The sequence below is a fragment of the Echinops telfairi genome, unplaced genomic scaffold (genome assembly GCF_000313985.2).
Source record: "Echinops telfairi isolate 266 unplaced genomic scaffold, ASM31398v2 ScPeMD7_7469;HRSCAF=8507_1, whole genome shotgun sequence".
Classification (NCBI taxonomy): domain Eukaryota; kingdom Metazoa; phylum Chordata; class Mammalia; order Afrosoricida; family Tenrecidae; genus Echinops; species Echinops telfairi.
The window spans coordinates 62,119,031-62,141,425 of NW_022111373.1; the positions used below are offsets into that span (position 1 = coordinate 62,119,031).

The 22,395-nt window shown below is 40.3% G+C and overlaps 1 protein-coding gene across 5 annotated transcripts in view; it reads left to right on the plus strand.

Annotated features, from left to right (window-relative positions):
* Nucleotides 1-18,283: 18,283 nt before the first annotated feature.
* CCNH (cyclin H) overlaps nt 18,284-22,395 on the plus strand; it is a 24,453-nt gene continuing 20,341 nt past the window's right edge. For 3 of the 5 annotated variants that reach the window (XR_006679616.1, XR_006679617.1, XM_004703501.2), the window contains exons 1-2: nt 18,284-18,494; nt 21,871-21,993. Coding sequence is in view for 3 of the 5 variants with exons in the window: in XM_004703501.2 (XP_004703558.1) it covers nt 18,378-18,494; nt 21,871-21,993 (240 nt within the window). In the remaining 2 variants the exon portion in view is untranslated. Of the gene's footprint in view, nt 18,495-18,680; nt 18,746-19,029; nt 19,051-21,870; nt 21,994-22,395 lie in introns of those variants that run through there. The other 2 variants (XM_045285408.1, XM_045285409.1) reach the window with 2 other exon arrangements.

A 22,395-nucleotide genomic window follows, 5' to 3' on the forward strand; every position in this document is an offset into this window, starting at 1 on the left:
AAGCCACAGGACAGAATAGAATTGTCCCGTGGGGTTTTCTAGGCTGTGATCTTTATGAAGCAAATTGTTCTTTTTCCTCTAGTGCCGCTAGGTGGGTTTGAACTGCGAGCCTTTCGTTAGCCACCAAAAGCTGCACCATTGAGCCACCAGGGCTTCTATCCTGGCTTAAACCTTCTGCCATCCATTCACTTCTGACTCATAGCAACATTGTGGTTTGGGATTTATAGATAATGTTATCCTGGACCCTTGCAACTATACCTCTCCACGATAAGCCCGATGAGTAGATCCTTGTATCAGACATGGGAGTCTCCTGGTTTTGCCATAATCCCTGAAAGAGTCACTAGCTTACTCTATTGCATGTAGGGTAAAATCTCAGAGCCTTCATAGTGGTTGGCAGATATGATAAAGACGGCTTGCAAGTTTTAATTGGACACTAAACAAATACATAAAAATCTGTTCTCTTCCCATTACTCTAAATCTTTATTAATAAGTTACTATAAATCATATAGAATTGTGTTTCATAACACATTCTAAATAAAATTAAGCAGAAAAGGATCCCACAAAAAGTATTTCTCCAGGTCTCTGAACATCCTAGGGTCAACTGGGGGTGGGCTTGGATTAATGTTAGCCTTCTGTTTTCTGAAACTGAGTCTTATGTAATACAATCATATGTATTCATCATTGAAATTCATAAAACATATGCTGTACAATTAGTTAAACAAGAAAATATTTTTAAATACTAATAGACAACATTTTATTGGATTATTATATTATAGGCACTGATCAAAGGCTTTATTGCTTTATGCATATACTCATTTCATTCTATAATACTATTATCTCCATTTGTTATCAACTGATTACCAATGTGACTGATTTAATTCTGTTAATATTTGAAATGATTAATTAAAAGTTTGCATAGACTTAAGCATAGGAAAAATAGATATATGAAAGTGGAGGGTGAAATGGGTCTGCAGATATATTAGAAGAAAACTTGGTTAGCTCATAGTTCAGTCAGAAAAACTAAGACCAGAAATGACAAAACCTAGGGTTTTCAAAGACCCCAGGAATTTGAATAAGAGATTTAGGTATTCTTCTTAGGACTGTTTCTTGTCTTCTCTTCTTTGAGTCCCTTTGCCCTTTCTTCCCTCTATATCGGCTTAGAATGCTACACACAAGGCACCATCAGCATTACTGGCACACCTGGATTCAGAACCTCATAACTTCACTAAATGAGATTAAATGGCTCATCTCTGTAAGTTTAAAGTTCAGAGAGGAGTCTGATTGGCCCTATATATGTTAGATACCCACTATAGCTAATGACTTCCATTATGCACTTTAACTACTAACCTTCACTAGATACAGGGTACTAATCTCAGGAGAGAGATGCTGGCCAAATTAAGCCAAGAAATATCTAAGGCAACACATTAAGAAATCATGGCCCCATCTAGCTGAGAAGCAACAAAGTCCATATGGAAGAAGCACACCAGCCTGCGTGATCACAAAGTGCCGAAGTGATTAGTTATCAGGCATCAAAGAACAAAAAATCATATAATTGTGTGCTCAACTCCCTGTGACAATCACTGAAGACAAATGGGTGCATAAGCAAATGTGGTGAAGAAAGCTGATGGTGCCCGACTATCAAAAGATACAGCGTCTGGAGTCTTAAAGGCTTGAAGGTAAACAGCCATCTAGCTCAGAAGCAACAAAACCCACATGGAAGAAGCACACCAGCCTGTGCGATCATGAGGTGTCAAAGGGATCAGGTATCAGGCATCATCAGAACAAAAAAAATCATATCATTGTGAATGAGCAGGAGAGTGCGGAGTGGAGACCCAAAGTCCATCAGTAGGCAATTGGACATCCCCTTACAGAAGGGTTATGGGGAGCAGACGAGCAAGTCAGGGTGCAGTGTAGCAACAATGAAAAATACAACTGTCCTTTAGTTCCTAAATGCTCCCCCATCACCCCCATCCCCACTATCATGATCCCAATTCTACCTTACAAATCTGACTAGACCAGAAGATGTACACTGGTACAGATAGGAACTGGAAACGTAGGGAATCCAGGGCAGATGATCTCTTCAGGACCAGTGCTGAGAGTGGTGATACCGGGAGGGTAGCGAGAGGGTGGAGTGGAAAGGGGGAACCTATTACAAGGATCTACATATAATCTCCTCCCTGGGGGATGGACAACAGAAAACTGGGTGAAGGGAGACGGTGGGCAGTGCAAGATATGACAAAATAATAATTTATAAATTATCAAGAGTTCATTAGGGAGCGGGGAGTGGGGAGGGAGAGGAAAAAATGAGGAGTTGATGGCAGGGGCTTAAGTGGAGAGCAAATGTTTTGAGAATGATGAGGACAATGAATGTACCAATGTGCTTTACACAATTGACGTATGTATGGATTGTGAGAAGAGTGGTATGAGCCCCCAATAAAATGTTTTTAAAAAGGAAAAAAAAAAGAAATCATGGCCCATGCTTACTTTTAAAATATCAACTTAAAATAAAAGTATGAACTAGCCATGTCAATATCATTATTTTTCACACTCAAAAAAATCACTTTTTTATTGAAATACACAACTTGAATGCAACCCAGACCCCACATAGTTAAGGGCCTCCTAATATTGAGGAGCATGCCACAAAGGTGTCTAAAGGAGCCCTGGTGGCATCGTGGTTACCAGCTGAGCTGCAATCCATAAGGTCAGCAATTCGAAATCACCAGGCCCTCACTACTACCATGGCGTTTTCTATTCCTAGAAACAAGAGTTACAGTCTCAGAGACCCACAGGGCAGTTCTGCCCTGTTCTGTAGGTTCTCAGTGACTTGGCAGGGACTCGATGACAGTGAGTACAGGGCCAAGAAATAGATTCTAAATACACTGAAGTTATCAACGATCTACAACCTTAACAATAACTTCCTTTCATCAAAATGAGTTCCCTTGTGAGTGAAGGAAGTAGAGTTTATTATTTTACTTTAAATCAAGAATTGCAGACACACACCAGCTACTCTAAGTAAGTTCCCAAGACTAATAGTTTTCTTTTGACATAGGAAGCTGTGTCTCCCAGGAATAAACTAAACAGAAAACCCATAGGAATCATTATAGTAGGAAAGACCTGTGTACAAAAAGGAATAGACTTCGGAAGTTCTAGGGGGGTGGCGGGAGCAGAGAGAAGAGTTGGAAAATGAAGCAAACAGCTAGAATGTTGTCAAATATGGACTTAGGAGAAAGGGAATATAGAGATCCATAAGAGGGAGGAGAGAAATCAGGGGAGGGGGTTGGGACAGAATATGTTTTAGGGAGATGCTGAGTGGTTTAAACTGAAAGGTAAACTCCACACCTAATTCACAATAAAAATTCATTTAAAAATTATATTATGCTCATCCAATGTCACAGGAACACTAATTGATTCAGTAGCATATTTGAATTCACATTAGAAAAAAATAGATTTGTTAAGCATTGCACATAAGTATCATTCATATTCTAATCATGGATTTTGGTGTTAGAGGTGCTCATCTAAATCTGAGTGCTTTGCAATAATTAACACTTTCAAAAATTATTTTCATAAACTTGATGTCTTTGCCAACTAGATTAGATTCCTGCAGTTGCTATAACAAAGTACCACAAACTAAAGTGGCTAAAAACTAAAGAAATTTGTTTTCGCAGAGACTAGAAGTATGAATTTAGAATTATTTGCAAGGTCAAGCCCTCTTTGAAAGAGCCCTGTGTTCGTCTGGGTACATTAGAGAAACAAATCCACAGAAACTCATGTCTAAGAGAGAGTTTTATATAAAGGTTTAGTGTGCATCAAGAAAACAAGCCCAAACCCAAAAGTCCAACCTTAACCCATTAACGCATATGTCTAACACCAATCCACAAAGTCCTCCTCCATCTCACAAAACAGATGCAATGATGCTGACTGCAGGAGGAAAGCCGAGTCAGTGAATGTGTAAGCATCTCAGCGCTGGCAGGGGTCTCCACATGGCTGTTCCAGCACCCAAGGCTACATCAGGGTAGGTCCATGCAGCTTCTCCTTGGGGGTGTCTTGCAGGAAGTGAGCCTTGCCAGCTAAAGCAGGAAACTGGCTAAGGCAGCTGCACCCTGGTCTGACCATTAGAAAGCAAGAGACCCGAGAATTGGAAAGGTGAGGCTCACCGAGCCATTTATCCATATGCCCTTCAATTAACCCCACGTGTTTATCAGCCAGGTTGGCACAATAAACTAACTACCTCAACCCAATGGACCAGTGTGCAGCTGCCTTGCTTGTCCTTTGCCTCAATTTGCAAGCTACACTACCTGTGGGACACCTAACTGGTGGACTGTGTCACTGTAATTTGAGATTCCCTCAAGACCTGCTTCGCCACACCATTGGGATTTACATCTCTTGAGCTGGGGACTGTCAGACCCTGTCATCTGGCTGATTGTTGGTGGCCTGCCTTGCTGTTTGCTGCCTGTGCCTGGATAGCCTGAATTGCTCTACAGAGGACTACCCAGCGGCCCTCAAGACTTAAAGCACTGCCAGTGTCTCACAACTGTCTCACGGGAGTGAGTTGCGCTGAGCCATTTGTACTGCTTCATAATTTAATTAACTTTATTTCTTATATTATATACATATCTATCTGTATCTATCTATCTATCTATCTATCTATCTATCTATCTATCTATCTATATATATATACATATCTATCTGTACATATATTTATTAGCATTCTGGGTTTGTTTCTCTAGAGAACCCTGTCTAACACAAGCCCTGTGGTCCAGTGCGCCAGTGGGAAAAGATGAGGCTCGTGTGAAGAGCTGCAGAAAACCTATGTAGTGTCGCTAGGAGTCAGAACCACCACTTGCCGGTCAGTTTGTCGTCCTGTGGTGGGCATCATGCTTGGTAAAGCAGAAAGACCAGGAAAGGAAGAAAGCTCTCAATGAGACTGACTGGAACAATGGCTGCAACAGAGGCGCAAGCATAAGAACCATTGTGAGGATGGTGCAGGGCCGGGCAGCGTTTCCTTGTGTTGTATTGTACATGGGGTCGCGATAGGTTAGAACCACCTGACAGCACCTAACAGCAACAACAGCAGCTAGCCACTGTCTTGTCTTTTACTTCTCTGTCAGAAATTTTGAAAACGTGTGTAAATAATAATGCAAAAGATCATGTGTTCGTCCTTGGTAGAAATTTGCTATGGGTCAGAACCGACTCGATGGCATCTATCAGCAACCATCTGAGTTAGAACGGACTTGATGGCCGTGGGTTGGGGTTTTGGTTTTGCCCTCATTGAAGGCTGTAGTAGAAGATTCTTCTTTGCGTCTTCCAATTTTTGGTAGCCCCAGGTGTTGCTCGACGTAGAGCCGCATAGCTTCAATCTATGAGTTGGAAGCCATTTTTTGGCAGTGATTCTGTCTTTATGTAGCCATCTTCCTTCTGTATCCTCTTCTTCCTGTATGAATAGCAGTCATCTTGCATTACAGTCCACCTTGTTCAATATGACCTCACGCTAACATAACTAATTACATCTATGAAGACTCTATAAATGACCACATTTTTAATTACCAGGCACTGGGACTTCAATGGATCCTTGTGGGCACCCTACATAACCCATAATAACAGCAACATTTTTAATAGAAGAACATTTTCGAAGATAGCCCCTGTGTATACATGCCACAGCAGTATTATTTGGGTGACCCTCTGAGTCAATTCTTAATGCTGCCACTTCTTTGTTAGAGCACAAAAAGATGTTGTTTTGAGGTGCCATCGAGTCGGTTCTGACCCACAGCAACTTTATGCACAAGAAAGGAAGACTGCCCAGTGCTGCTCCCTCCTCACAATTGTGCCTGTGCTTGAGCCCATTGTTGCAGACACTGTATCAATCCATCTCCTTGAGGACCTCCCTCTTTTTCACCGCCCCTTTACTTTACCAAGCATGATGTCCTTCTCCAGGGAGTGGTCTCTCTTGACAACATGAACAAAGTATGCAACAGGAAGTGTCACCAGAACACAAGAAAAAAAAATCAAGCTTTGAGTTACAATATTGAAAATTCGATGGGCAAAATATTGAATGATACAGGAAGGAAAAGAAGATGGTCAGACTATACAAAGTCACTGTACCAAAAATAACTTGTCAATAGTCCACCATTTCAGGAGGTAGCATATGAGCAAGAACCAAGAGTGCTAAAGGCAGAAGTTCAAGCTGCACTGAAAGCATTAGCCAAAAAGGATGCTCCAGGAAGTGATGGAATGCCAACTGAAATGAAGCATCAAGATGAGTCCACTTAAAAAAGAAAGCATTCAAAGGTTAAATGACTCACTTGGATATATAGTGAAGATAAATTCATAGTTAGATATCTTGGTTGTGTAATGACTTCTTGAACCGTAGACACTTTTGAAGATCCTTGGATGGCCAAGCTGTTTGTGATACACTGATAACCTAATGGTTGGCAGTTCAAACCCACCTACTGTTATCATGGGAAAATGTCCTAAAGATCTACTATCATAAAGATTGCAATTTTTCTTCATTGCTGTGAGTCCATTATAACTCATCGAGACTCCTTGAAAAAAACCCCATGGATTTATTCTACTGTGTTACACAAGGGGGTTCCATGAGTTAGCATTATCTCCATAGCAATGTGTTTGGTTTGGGTTCATCGATATTCTCCACCAAAAAAAGAGTATTTTATGATTGTGTTGGTATAAAGGTGAATATTTTAATATTATGAAGTGAAACATTTTCTTTAGCTGAAAAGCTTTTTCTTTTTACTTTAAAGGTCATTAAACTATTTTCATTGGAACTTATGAGTATTACCCCTAGGCAGTGTGCTTAGTGTTATGTTGGATAAGTTGGTGCCAATTGAATCAAACCACCATTCTTCAATAAGGTACAGCCTTGAAAATCTAGTTCCGTTTGGTCCATTGAACTTCTAAGATTATAAATATGATAAGAGCAAAGATTCAAATAGTAGGCCAGAAAGTCCAAGGATGCTCTATCATAGAAGAGTAACTTCAGTCTTATTACCTACATATAAACAGTCATTCTCTTGTCTTATATACAAATGTTTCAAAAACAAACTTATTATCATCGAGTTGATTCCAACTCTTAGCGATCCTACAGAGATAACAGAACTGCTAATGTGGTCTCTGAGACTATACCTCTGTACAGGACTAGAAAATCCCTTCTCTCTCACTCTGAGCAGCTGGTGGTTTTGAACTACCGGCCTTGTGGTTATGGGAAATTTAGAATGAGATAAAGTAAAATGTGGAAGCAACTGTGTAATGAAGCTTCCATTATTCACTTTGAAATGAACAAGCTAGCATAAATCAGCTTAGGTTTTTTAGTATATTTAACTTTAATCGTTTGACCTGGTGCCGTTCAACAGAAAAGAGAGCAAATACTTGGGAGCTGTTTGACAGAAACAAACATCCCTGGCCTAAATATGAGGAAGCCACTTTACCTTATTCATTGAGTCATTCAATAAATATTAGTTAGAGTCAACTACATTAGTTGCCTGGGATGTGAGCCCAAGTCTGGAGTTGTGAAAAAGTCTGATAAATTTAGATGCAAATACACGATGCAGTAGGCAGTGTGTGTGTGTGTGTGTGTGTGTGTGTGTGTGTGTGTGTGTGTGTGTAGAAAGAGAGAGACCAAGCATTGGGAAAGTGAGTATGGTGATGGGCAGTGGGCAGATTTGAAGGAGATTGTTTGCCTTGTGAAGATTTGTTCTATCCTGAAGTTGACGAGAAATCAATGAATGATTTTAACTGAAGCTGTTTACACTTTAGGAAGATAGCTACAGTGACAGTAAGCATTCGATTTCAGCTGTGCTTTCAAGATAGAATCCATTTCAGCATGAAGCCTTTAAACATGACAGTGTCAGACTGCACCCTGCAAAAGTTCCCTGTAAAGTCAAACCTTCCACATAAAGTGGGGGAGGGGGGTAGTGGGAATGGGGGTGTGGGGACCCTAAACATTGTCCAGGTGATTCTAATATGCAGGCAAGTTGCGAACTACTGTCGCAGAGGCTAGATTGGAATGGAACAAGACCGCTGTAGTACGCAAAGTGAGCCGTAAGAATGAACTAGACTAATAGTGTGAGAGAAAACTGCATGCCGGAACAAGAATTTGGTTTGCTGGATTTACCATGCGTCATTTCAACACAATGAGTAAAATCAGACTGGCATCTCAGGGATCTAGCCACATGGCTCCACCGTGTGGATGGACTGCGCTCTACCAAGTGGGCTGATGGCTCTCCTCACCCTTTGGATCGGGATTGCTGTTACAAAGGCTGTTTTCCAGGCATTTGGAATAAATAACAATGCTAAAAATAGTATATTGATTAGAAGAAATATATGTATTCACACATAAGAAGATTTAAAACAAAAATAAAATCTATTCAAATGTGACAAAGTTTTAGATACAAAATTTTAATTTTTCCTTGGGCTTATTTATAAGAGAACTATTTATTTGTATTTCTTGAATCAAAATATGTTAAAAATACAATTTTTACATTCGTTTTGGGTAAAAGAATGTTATTTGAAGATGTTAGAAAAATCAGATATCAATAATTACTTTTTACATCTAAGTGTAAATTCCTGAAAAGTAGCTTCATAATCATACCCCTTTATTTTTATAAGATACTGAAATAATTCAGGTAGAAATTGTAAAAGAGCAAACTAAATTGATTGATTTTTATTACTGTAGCAGTTTCTACATCTTATTTAACTATGCATGTAATTGTCTTCAAAAAGCTAAAATGTATGATTCCTAATGGCAAAATAAAACATCGTCATAGTCTGTAAACTTTCATACATGATTGGGGATTGTAATTTGTCAATAACTGCTCAAGCAAATTCAGAAAATGAGATATTAAACTGATGAAATTAACACTGCATTTCTAATTCTCCAGCCTCCAGACAATTTGCTCAATAAGCAACTTTTCAGTTCATAATTAAATTGTACTTTCCATCTCAAACCTTTACTCAAGTTTACATTTTGAATCTACAATCTGGTTTAGTATGTCAAACCAAAGGTGTGGATTTTCCTTCAATAGCATTGTTTTTATTCTGGAACAAATATAATTCTTACAACTGAAAAGTATCTATTAAGGAGAAAATAAATCTGTTCTAAAACTGAGTCACTGGGTAAGAACTTACTATTTTGGTTAATTATTTTACAAGCATTTTGATAAAAAGGAACAGTAATTAACTAATTCAAAAACCATTTTGAGGCCATCTGCCACATAGCAAAGTACTAATTGAGCAAAGACATCTAAAAACAGGACCCCTGCTTTGAAGGAGTTTAACTCATTGTGGGGTTTTAGGAAAGTTACACATTAAAACAGTCAAACAAGGAAATACAGAATATATTGAAAGGCCAAAGGAATGGAACAGAAAGTTACAGTGAAAGTTAATGAGAAAGAGGAATTCACAGTAAGCTAGAATAATTAGGGAATGTGCAGAAAAAATGAAATTTAAGAGAAGTGGACCTAAGAGAAATGTGTATAGACAAAGTTTGGTGGGTTGTCAGTAAGGCCAGTGACCAGCGCAAAAACAGAAAAGGAATGTAGTTGTATTAGCCTCATTGGGGAGCTTTTTACACATGGCATATGTAGGCTTTGACCTTACTGAACCAAAATCTGCATTCTAGCAAGATACCCAAGTGATTTGTACGGACATTAACATTTTCAAAGCACTCTTCTGGAAAAACAGTCAGAAACCTTGTTTCATAATGGTTTATTGAGCTACAATGAACACATCATACAGTTCAATAGTTCCATCATATCAAGAAGGGTTGTGCAATCATCATCACAATCAAGTTTGGAACCTTGTCTTCCTTGTTGTGCCCTTTCATGTTGATCCCTCATTTCTTCCATCCTTCCCTTCCAAGCCCCTGGACAATCATTAATCCAGTCACCATCTTCATAAATCCACCCATCTCGGCTTCCCTAGAGAGAACAACACACTAAACAAGGGCAAAAATGCAAAGATGGAGCAAGCAACAACGACCATTTAAAACAAAGAAACATCTCAATCTAAGAGAAAGTAGAGGATACTGAAACTTTTAGAATACCTTTTATGGTAATAAATCAGATAATGAACGTGTATTCTAGGTTTCACTGGGCTAGTGGTCCCTATCTTTACTCCATTCTCCTGCTACAGCATGAAAAGCAGGCATAGCAACAATATGCAATGAATGTGGCTTTGTTCCCAAACACTTGTTTCCTCATTCCATCCCCAAATTTGAATTCCTTACCATTTTCATGTGTCATAAAATGCTATTATCCCGATTTTACTCCCAGTACATTAAAAATGAAAGAAACATTGTTAGCTTGTTGGCCATATATTCTTTTTTTTTCTTTCTTTTTTTGTTTTGTTATAGTAGCTGTTGTTGATTTAATTTCTGGCTTCTTTTTTTGCTATGTTTTGTTCTGCTTTGCTTGTGTGCGTGTTATTGTCTATGCATCTCTATCTGGACAAGATAGGCGGGATGAACAACCCAGAGCAGAGAACAATGGGACCGGTTCCTGGGGGACACTGAAGAGAGAGAGAGGGATGGGGGAAAGGAAGGAGGTGCCAACAAACCCAAGGACAAGGTAAGAATAAGTGAGCAAAAATTGATGGTGAGGAAGGCATAGGATACTTGTGGTGGGTGGGGAAGGAGGGGAGGGAGGAAGCTCGATCAAGGCAATGTAGCCAAGAGGAATTACCAAAACCTGAATGAAGCCCAAACATGATAGTGGGATGGGAGGAAAGTAAAAGGAAATAGAAGAAAGAACTGGGAGGTAAAGGACACTTATAGAGGTCTAAATACAGGCACGTATATATGTAAATGCATTTATATACAATGACAAGGGAATATATCTATGTACATATACATGGTATTTATTTATTTATAAAGTATTATGGTAGTGGATGGACATTGGGCCTCCACTCAAGTACTCCCTCAACGCAAGAACAATTTGTTCTGTTAGCACAGCACTCTGTGATGCTCACCTTACCTGACACAATTGCTGAAAACAAAATGGGTGCATAAGCACATATGGTGAAAAAAGCTCATGGGGCCTGGCTATCAAAAGATATAGTGTTTGGGGTCTTAAAGGCTTGAAGATAAACAAGTGGTCATCTAGCTGAGAAGCAACTAAGCCCACATGGAAGAAGCACACCATCCTGTGTGATCATGAGGTGTCAACAGGATCAGGTATCAGGCATCAAAGACCCTAAGCAAAACAAACAAACAAACAAAATGGGAATGAGGGGGAGGCCAGAGTGTAGACCCACAGCCCATCAGTAGTCAATTGGACACCCCGTGTCAGAATGGCTACAAGGAAGAGAAGAGCCAGTCAGGGCACAGTATAGCACGGAAGAAACATACAAGCTTCCTCTGGCTCTTTAATGCACCCCCCCCCCCAACCCACAACCATGACCCCAATTCTAGCTTACAAATCTGGCTTGACCAGACATGTACACTGGTACAGATAAGAGCTCGAAACACAGGGAATTCAGAACAGATAAACCCCTCAGTATCAATAAGAGGAGCAGCAATACTAGGAGGGTAAGGGTGGGGGTGGGGGCAGAGTAAAGGGGAACCAATTACAATGATAGATGTATGGTCCTCATCACAAGGGGATGGACAGCAGAAAAGTGGGTGAAATGAGACAAAAGAATAATTTATAAATTATCAAAGGGGTATGGGGGAGGGAGGAGGGAAATGAGCTGATGCCAGGGTCTCAAGTAGAAAGAAAAATGTTTTGAAAAAGATGATGACAACTTATGTAAAGATGTGTTTGACAAAATGGATATATATATGGACTATGATAAGCTATAAGAGTCCCCAATGAAATAAAATTAAAATTAAAAAATAAATAAGCTTTGATTGGATTTGATTTGTGAGCCATCCTTGTCTGATAATACTGAGCAGTTAGTGGAGGTCCTGGAAATAAGTTCACCTTCAATTACTTTTATTATCTAAGTAAGTGTTTCCCAAACTGGGCAATATCGCCCCCTAAGGAGTACTAGAACCAGACAGGAGCCCTGCAAAAGCAGAGGGCTATTGTACTACACAGCATTTTAATTGCAGGAGGTGGTAAACAAATTATTTTCTGAAAAGGGGGCTGCAGCCAAATACGTTTGGGGAAGCTATGTAAATTCTAAGAAGTCCTTAGTCTTGCACAATTCTATCATGGGATCTCCAGCTTAATTTCTAATACCAAGACCACCTTTTCCAAGGACTGTCCCTTCTTCTGTGTTTCCAACTTTTGCATTCCATTTGACAATAATCACCAAGGCATCTTGATTGCATGTTTGATCGGTTTCAGACTAAAGACGCTGGTAGGATTCTTCAGTTTCTGCATCATTAGCTTTTGTGGTTGGTGCATACATTTGAATAATAGTTGTATTGACTAGATTTCCTTGTACAAAGACAGATATAATCCTATCACACACAGAATTTACCTCAAGATAGATCTCAAAACGTCCTTGTTAACAACGATAGCAAAACGTTTGGCCTTGAATCTGTCATTCCTGGCAGAGTACACCAAAGGAGTGTCTGCTCCAACATGGCCCACACAAGTCCCTTTCAGGTCAGTAATTCCTAGAATGTCAATATGTATGTATTCCACTTCATTTTTGACAACTTCCAATTTTCCTAGATTCATATTTGATACTTCAAAAGAAGATGGCAATAATTCAATGAGTCATTGTACTGATAAGAATTAGTCAACAATTCACCATTTCAGGAAGTAGCATATGACCAAGAATCAATGGTACTGAAGGAAGAAGTTGAAGCTGCACTGAAACCATTAGCTAAAAACAAAGCTCCAGGAATCGATGGAATACCAACCAAAATGTTGCAACAAGCTGGTGAAGCATTCACTCATCTATGCCAGGAATTTGGAAGACAGCTAATTGACCAAATAACAGGAAGAAATCCATACTTGTACCCATTCCCAAGAAAAGTTGCCCAAGAGAATGCTGAAATTACAGAACAATATCATTATAGGAGACCTGGTGGTGTAGTGATTATGCTTTGGGCTGCTAATTGCAAGGCCAGCAGTTTAAAACCACCAGCTGTTCCTCAGGAGAAAGACAAGGCTTGCTACTCCTGTGAAAAGGTACAGCTCTGGGCAGTCACAGATGCAGTTCTAGCCTGTCCTATAGGGTCGCTATAAGTCGGCATTGATTCAATGGCAATGAGTAGTAGTAGTAGTTAATTAATATCACCTGCAAGTAAAAGTTTGCTGAAGATCATCTAATAAAGGTTCCAGCAGTACATTGACAGGGAGCTGCCAGAGGTTCAGGCCTGACTCAGAAGTGATGTGAAACAAGGGATATCATTGCTAATGTCAGATAGATCTTGGCACAAAGCAGAGAATACCAGAAAGAGTTTTACTTATGTTTTACTGACTCTGCTAAGACATTTGACCATGTGGATTATGACAAATTCTAGATAATCTTGAGAAGAATGGGAATTCCAGAACACTTAATTGTACTTATGAAGAACCTGTACATGGATAAAGGCAGCTGTGCAAACTGAACAAGGGAAAGCTACAGGTTAAAATCAGGAAAAGTGTGCATCAGAGTTGTATCCTATCACCATATTTATTAAATCTGTACACTAAACAAATAATCTGAGAAGCTGGATTCTGTGAAGAATAATGTGGTGTCAGGATTGGAGGAAGGCTTATTAATAAGCTGTGAGATACAGATAACACACCCTTGCTTGCTGATGCCCAGGAGGACTTAAAGCACTTGCTGATGAAGATCAAGGATGGCAGTAAGGGTTACAACTTAATGTAAAGGAAACTAAAATGCTTGAAGCAGGACCAATAGATAATATCATGCTAAGCCAAGAAAAGATTGAAATTGTCAAGGATTTTGTCTTGCTTGGATCCACAATCTGTGCTCATGGAATTAGCAGTCAGGAGACACATTGCTTTGGGTAATTATGTTGCAGAAGACCTCTTCAAAGTGTTGAACAGCAAAGACATATCTTTGAGGACTAAGGTGCACCTTACCCATGCCTTGGTATGTTCCATAGCCTCAGATGCATGTGAAGATGTCACATTAAATGGGGAGGACCTAAGACAAATTGAAGTATTTTAATTATTGTGCTGGAACATAAAAACAATTGTCAGCATGGGGCAAGACCAGCCCGTGTTTGGTCCATGTTGTACCTCGGATCACTACGAGTTGGAACCAACTCGACAGCACCTCATAAGAATAACAACAACATGACCAAAAAGATTCAATTTTTGGAGAATGATTTTCTTCTTCACCTTTTTCAGCTAATGGGAATATGGTACTCAATTTTTAAAAGTTGATATTACAGTTTTCCATGATCATATGTATGTGTATAAACACAACTGTCAACAACTTCATTTTGTTGTCTATTTTTTTTCTTTCACAAATATAACCAAGGATAGCATGCAGTTTTATTCAATTGGGCTAACAGAAAAATAAAGACTATCTATAATAAGGTTGCTACCATTCTTCCATGTTTAGAAAAAAAACCAACTAAATACAACTAGTGGTTCTCAGAGTATCCTTTGAGTTCCAAACATTGTTTGGGAACTTGTAAGAAATACGTACAAGTGGGCCTGCCCATGGTAGGTCAAGTTACAAACTCTGGAGGTGAACCCAGGTGTCTCTGTTTTAAATTCTCCAAATGAGTACCCAGAAATACATTGGATGAAAGGCCTATAGGATCACAATAAGTCAGAATTGACTCAGTGGCAGTTAAAGATACCATATGCTATAGTTCTATTAGGAGTACGTTGAGAGATCTACCTTTAAAATTCTGAACCTGATATAACTGGTCCATGAGCAGATATTTGCGTCTCACTGTTAGAACTGATCTTCTTTCTTTCATTTTAATGTGGAACACATAAAACCCTCATTACCTAACAGCCACAAATCATTTCCAAGTTAAAGTACTGCAGGTCTGGCCATTCTATTCTTCTGCTCAAACTCCTTGACACTATTAGACACAAATTAGTCAGCCTGACATTCAAGGTCCTCTGCTAATCTTTCTATTCACTTATATCTCAGATAATTCACCTTCTTCTCCAACCAAATATGTTACTTCCTCTCTGTGCTGCACCCTATGGCTTTTGCCAAAACAGATTCCATTCCCTTGACGTGCCAGCTCACTCAATATAATAACTCAAATCCACATAACTACTACCTTCTCCAACTAACCTATACTATCTGTCAATGAAGTAATCATTAACATTTGTTGAGCATCTTAGTAGAATTCAGTCAAAATGCTCCCTCTTTGGATGCATTAATTAATTTAATTCTCACAATACTATGAGGTAGAGGTGATTATTACCTTTCCAGGCAAAACTTAAGTAAAACAGATTAACATTAATTTCAAAAAAAATACTCAGCAAGCAAGGGGTGAAGTTGGGATTTTAATTCCAGATCCTGAACTTTGAAACCCTCAAATGATTTCTACAAATTCAATCTTACTAGGGTAAGTCAAAAAGTATTGCTACAAAGCAGAGAAACCTTCATTAAATAAAAATACCAAAATGTGAAGCTATTGTTTCTCAAGATATCTTGCATCCAGATTACACATTTCAGATGAGCGTGTGTCCATCTCCCTATGCCTACCTCAAAGACTTCCGCCTTCTTTGAGCTACCACTCCGAATTAGCAGTTTTGGCAATCTTGAAGGATTCAAATTGTATTTCTTTTAAATGTTCTCTGTGCTTTGGGAACCAAAAGAAGTCTAAAGGAGCAAAACCAAGATTGTCGAATGGAGGAAGTAAGGCTAATTCTAGCAGGACAACCACTGCTCCCCCGGAAGCCTGGGCGGGTGCTTTGTTGCCAGGGAATAAAAATTCCTGGCTGCAACTTTCCTGGCCTTTCCTCCCCAATGCAGTTTCCAGTTTTCTTATAATGTTTTCATAATAAACCTCCATAAGTGTCCTATGTCTTCCAAGAAATATATCAAGATCCCCACTTCGGGGCTATTAAACAAACAAACACAGTCACCATCATTTTGCCTTGAATTTAAATGGTCCGTCAGATTTCCTTGGAAGCCACTGTTTACATTGCACCTTTTTGGTTTTTTTTTTTAAAGCACCCAATGAGACCAAGACAGGGGGTATTACTGAAAGACCTTGTCTGCAGTCATCCCTGATCACAGAGACGTGTTTAAACATGTCTTGTTTGGGATCAAACCATGCATGTGTGAATGGGGGCCAAGCAGCAATACCTTTTGGCTTAGCCTCCTATGTACAAGCCGTTGTCTCAACCCTTATAATTCCCCGTCTCTTCCTATAGTCCCTGTGCTAGGCAGCTTTGATCTTTTGACCTTCATTTTCTTAGAACATCAAGAGCCCCAACAGAACAGAGCCAGAAGAAGAAGAAGGATAATCTTGGAAGGAGAGCAATTCCTCACAGTCCCGTGGGAAATGTTGGTGTCCCATACACAGCCCTTTACGGTGGCCAACAGATGAAACCTGACCACATTTCCGTGCTGGTTGAAATAGATTTCTCTTGATTCTTTCTATGTTTGGACTTTGCCATAAAGCAAATACATCAGAAGCAATCGTAATGGAGAGAGATACCTGCTGCTTTTTAGTTGTCAGCAGTAATGGACGGAGGTAAAGTCACCGAGTTCTAAATCCTGATTCTGCCCTCCTTTGTAACACATGACAGGAAACAGGGGATGCCGCTCAGGCAGACAACCCAATTCAGCATTCAGCCTGCTCACTTTAATAAGAAACAGTCATGTATGCGGCTCAATGTTAGAGTGTATCCAACTACATACATCATACTGAACGTGGTTAATTTAAGTGTAGCTCAATTCCTTTTTGTTCCCCAAATATAATCAATGTTCATTTTCACTTTAGAGTAAATTTTTTAAAAACAATTGAAAAAAATCATTGTTTCAGTAACCCATAGGTTTCTTAAACCCTATTTGTCTTCCTAAATACACTGTGACATTCAGCAATTTTACTCACATTCCTGTGGAAATTATATTCTGTTATCTCCTTCAAGTGTCTAGTTTTATTTTCATTTACATAATTGACAAATGTCCTTCCAGAAAGCAAAATAAAGAAAATTTACATGGTATACATAACTATCATGAATCTCAGATTCTAGACATAAACTCCTTTATCTGCATTGTCTTTTTCGACTTTAGTTATCTTTCTCTTTTTAAATTATTCCCTTTCCCCTCACTATACCTTTCAGAGTTCACAATTCTTTACCACTTCCTTCCTAAGGTCATTTCATTCTCTTCTTTTTATTTTTTCTTCTTTTTTTAGCCAGTTTGCTTGTCCAGATTACAGGTATGTGTCCAAGGGCCATCTGAATCTCCAATATTATAAACTTCATGTGGTACAAATTTGAGAAATTTAAGCGATGTGGTTAAGTTCTCCCCTCAACTGTACTATTATGGATTAAATTGTTTCCCCCTAAAAAATGTGTTGTAAATCCTAAACACTAGGCCTGGTTATAATCTCACTTGCAGATCATTTTGTTCTGTTATATAAATGAGGCAGCATGCGGGTTACTGTGCTTTAAGGCAATATGTTTTAGATCTAAAAGAGCAAATTATGCAAGCTAGGATAAATGGGTCAAGATAGGTGCACATGAAGATAACCGAGGAGTCAAGAACTAGAAGATGAAATAGACAGGGCTTTCCCCCACGGAAACCTTTCTTCTAGAGCTGGCAGCCTCAAGGGCAATAATGAAAATGAGATCCAAAAAACTTCCCACACTACCTCACACCTTGGCCTCAAACAGAGATTAGGGGAAGTGGGCAGGCTTGTTGTCAACAAAAGGTGCAAATAAAGGTAACTGTAAATGAATCATCCTTCCACTTTTCCACTCACCTAGCAAAAAGTACCCTACAGCCTCCGGCCCACTGGCCTTCAGGCTCTTTCTTAAAACAGTCAGGGATCCTTAGTCTAAGGACCTTTGCCCCTCTCAGTTGGGCTCCCTAATCCTTTCAGATGATTAACTCATCTACTCCCCAACTCTTGCAAGTCTTTGCTTAAACATCACCTCAGTAAAGTCGGGACACCATTTGAAAAGTGACGTCCTCCCTACTCCTTTCTTCAGTTCTAATGTCCCCTGGTGAATTGTTTATGCCAGTCACTCTCTTATTCTGCACGTTTCTTTGGGCCAACCCAGCCAGGTGTCTTCTCCTTTAAAATGCAGGAGGCTCGCGCGAAGGCGGGACTTCTCCGTAGGCTCCGCCTACTCGCGTCGCCCAACCACGGGAAACGCCGGCCACGTGACTTTGACGTAATCGACCTAGCGCCGACCGAGCGGGCGCCTGGGCTCCGGCGGGGCCCTGGTCTTCGTGGAGGCGGTGTCCATCGGTTTTGGTGCCCTGGGCGTCTTCTCCGGCTCCGCGGTGCGGCCTCGCCCTCCACCATGTACCATAACAGCAGCCAGAAGCGGCACTGGACGTTCGGCAGTGAAGAACAGCTAACCCGACTGCGGGCCGACGCCAATCGAAAATTCAAATGCAGAGCGGTGGCCAACCGGAAGGTGAGGTCCCCGGCGGCGGTTTCCAGGCTGCCCCAGGCTTAGGGGTGGCGGTTTCCAGGCCTCGGCCCCAAAGCCTGGAGCAGCCGTGGAGCCCGGCGGGCTCCGGGCACTCCCTGGCCCGTCGGGCCTTCTGCGTCCGCGGCGCAGACCGTGTTTGTATTGGGAGAATCGGCGGCCAGCCGTCTGGAGCTGCTGCTGACGCCATTCGCGTAGCGGACGGGTAGCGATCCGACTCCGTAAGAACGCACCGTGTAAGGGCGAGCGCCGTCCGCGTTCGGCGGGGACGTGGCCCGGAAGGCTCGGCTCCGGAGCCGAGTGGAGAAGGGGGAGAAAGGGCATTCCAGTGGAGCGCGCCATTGGCACAAAATAGAGATCCCCAATTGCCGGGGTGCGAGGAGGGGCCATGGAATGCTGGCTGTGCTGTGTGGCAGGAAGTGTCTGGAGAACGTAGGCAGGGACCTTGTACGTTCAAGAAGGAGTTTGGACTTTATACTTTAAAACATCTTTGAAAGGAGGAAATCTCTGTTTTAGAAGGAGCCCTCCTGACCTCTGAGTGGTAAGCAGTAGACGGGGTGACGCAGACTGGAGGCCAGCAGACTGGAGACCATTGGCATAAACCCATTGACAGAAAATGGTTTGGACCTGCCAACCAAGTCTCTTTGTTCCTGCTTCCAGCTTAATCTTTTTTCACAAACGACACCACTCTTTCTAGTACAGACTTCCAGCAATGGCTTGATGCCTCAGGCCTATTTAGTAGCTACTATATTTTTAACCTTTCATTTGCAACTCTTTCCCTTAACTGATTTTTGTGCTGTACTAATTGTGTGTGTGTTTACTTTAAAACATTATATATGTAAATGTAAACATATATGTAACTGACTAAAACTCACTGTCATCGAGTCAATGCTGACCCATGGCGACCCCCCTATAGATTTCGGACACTTTCATAGGCGAGTAGAAAGCCCAGTCTTTCTCACACGGAGCTGCTGGTGGTTTTATGAAGTGCTGTCCCTGCGGATCGCAGCTCAACGCTTAATCACTACACCACAAGGGCTTCATCACAGAGAGCGAGCGTGCTGGCCAGTCACCTTCAATTTCCAGCAACCTCGTGTGTAACAAAACGGACGACTGCCCAGTCGTGTGTACTTACGGCCCTCACAGCCTTTGTTGTGTTTAAGCTCAGTGCTGAACCTTCTGTGTCAGTCCATCACGTCGAGGGTTTTCTTCTTTTTCATTAACCCTCAACTTTACCAAACAATACCCCTCGCCAAGGACTGACTGGTCTCTTCGGATGATACCCACCGTCCTTATTTCTAAATCTCACCATCCCCACTTCTACAGATCATTGTGGCTTTACTTCGTCCAAGATATTTGTGCATCCTTCTGGGAGCCCATGGCAAATGTAACATGCTTCGCCAAAACCATCACTTAGAGGTATCAGTTGTTCAGTGTTCCATATTCATCGTCCAGTTTTTGCCTGTGTAGTAAGTAGGTGATTGAAAATACAATGGCTTAGCTCGTGTACGTCTTAGTCTTCAAAGCAATCTTTTGCAGCAGATATGTGTAATGTAATAGTCTTTCTTTTTTTGGCTGCAGTTTCCATGGGCGTTGATTGGATCCAAGCAAAATCAGTTCCTGCACAACTTCAATTTTTTTCTCCAATTATCATGCTCTTACTAATTATTCCTTTTGTGAGGACTTTTGCTTTCTTTATATTGAGGTGTTATCTATAATCTTTGATATTTATCAGTAAGTGCTTTGAGTCTTTCCCCATGCAAAATTGTTCCATCTGCATATTGTAGATTATTAATAAGTCTTCCACTTCATATAGTAGTTTATCAGATTATTTGCTAAGCTTCAATTTGCTAAGATTCAATGAATAATATGAATGAATACTAGCTGAACACACACCTTTGCTGACTTTAAACCAGGCTGTATACTCGTGTTTTCTTTCAACAACTGCCTCTTGCTCTATAACTTTCACTTGAGCACCGTGTGTGTTCTGGAGTTCTCATTATTTGCAGTGCTATCCGTATTTGTTAAGATCCACAGAGTCGAATACCTTTGCAAAGTCAATAAAGCACAAACATCTTTCTGGTATTCTCTATTTTCATCCAAGATTCAGCTGATATCCGCATTAATGTTCCACATCCTTCTCTTAAATTTGAATTTCTAGCAGTTTTCTGTTAAGGTACTGCTGCAATCATTTTTTAAATTACCTTAAGGAAGAGTTTAGTTGTGTGCGATATTACTGATAGTTCCTAATAAGTTTTGCATTCTGTTGGGTCACCTAACTTTCATTGGGATGACTTCCACACTTTTCTTGGCATAGATGAGTAAGCTCCTCTGACGCTCCATCCGTTTGTTGTACATACCTTTAGTGTGTACAACTTTGCTTTTTTTCATACCTTTAGTGCAGTTCAGCACCCTTCCATCAAAACCACTAGTTCTTGATCATGTGTGTTAACTGAAATGGTTGAATATTGACCACTTAGTTTGGGTGCAATGGTTGTGTATTTCTTCCATTATCCTGTGATGCTTACTGTGTCATTCACCTTTTTGTTCATATATTGTATAAGGGAGTTTCAAAAAGTTGTGGGAAATTTTCATTATGTTTTAATTCTATTTTTCCACAAACTTTTTGAAGCCTACTTATATATGTGTGTATATGTATTTTCTGTATATCTGTACGTGTGTAGGAAATACATATATGTATATTACATATGTATAACCTCCTTGCCGTTGAGTTAATGTACACTCATAGTGATCCTATAAAAGAGTATTGAACAGTTCATACAACTGTTCTGTAAAAGGTTGACAAAGGTGAATATGGAAGAGATAATGTTGTAGGGCTCAGGATTACCTTTGAGACATTTGCTGGGTTTTGACCGTATATCATCAATTTAATAAATTGCAACATCAGACCTTTGAGCATGTGACTGCTCATACCTTTATACACGATGTATTAGCCAGTTGACATGCTGAGGAACTGTAATATGATATCATTTCAGTTTAATATGTTTCTCAAGCTATTGTGTATAACCATTAAAATTCCATGGCCATTGAATTAATAGACAACTTAACAACCATATAGGACATAGTGGAAATCCCCATAGGGTTTCCAGCAATGTGCTCTGTATGTGAGCAGCTGCTACACCTTTCTCCCATGAAGCTGTTGGTGTGAACTGCAGACCTTTGGGTTAGGAACCAGGTGGTTAACCACTGCTCTTGTAGGGCACCTATGTCATAGTTAGCAATGAAAAAACGAGGCTCAGTAGACTTTTCCTTTGGTCAGACACATAACCAAAATTTAATCTGAATAGAAAGAAAATTTCAACTAATTTACTGAATTTGTATTATAATTTTAAATCCGAAGCTTCTTCCAAATGATCCAGTCTTTCTTGAGCCCCATGAAGAAATGACACTCTGCAAGTACTATGAGAAGAGATTACTGGAATTCTGTTCGGTGTTTAAACCAGTGATGCCAAGATCTGTTGTGGTAAGTTGTGGTAGTAAGGTTATGTGTTCCTTATTGGACTGACATGCAACCTTTTCTGACTCCCCTTTTCTAAATTTTCAACTCAGTTGCCTAGTCAGCGTTGTTAAAAATATGCCTTAGTTGTGTGTATCTTTAACATATATTTATTCAGTGTTGGTCATTTATATATGTTTCAGTAAAGATAACTGAGTTTATTGTGCCAGCCTGGCTGATAAACAAAAGTGGGATTAAATGAAGGGCAGAGAGATAAATGGCTTGGTGAGCCTTGCCTTTCTTATCTCTCGCTCTGTGATCATCAGACCAGTGTGCGGCTGCCTTGCTTGTTCTGTGCCTCAATTTAAAGGCTACACTACCTGTAGGACGCCTAGCCTGTGGACTGTGTCGTTGAGGTCCCTTTAAGAC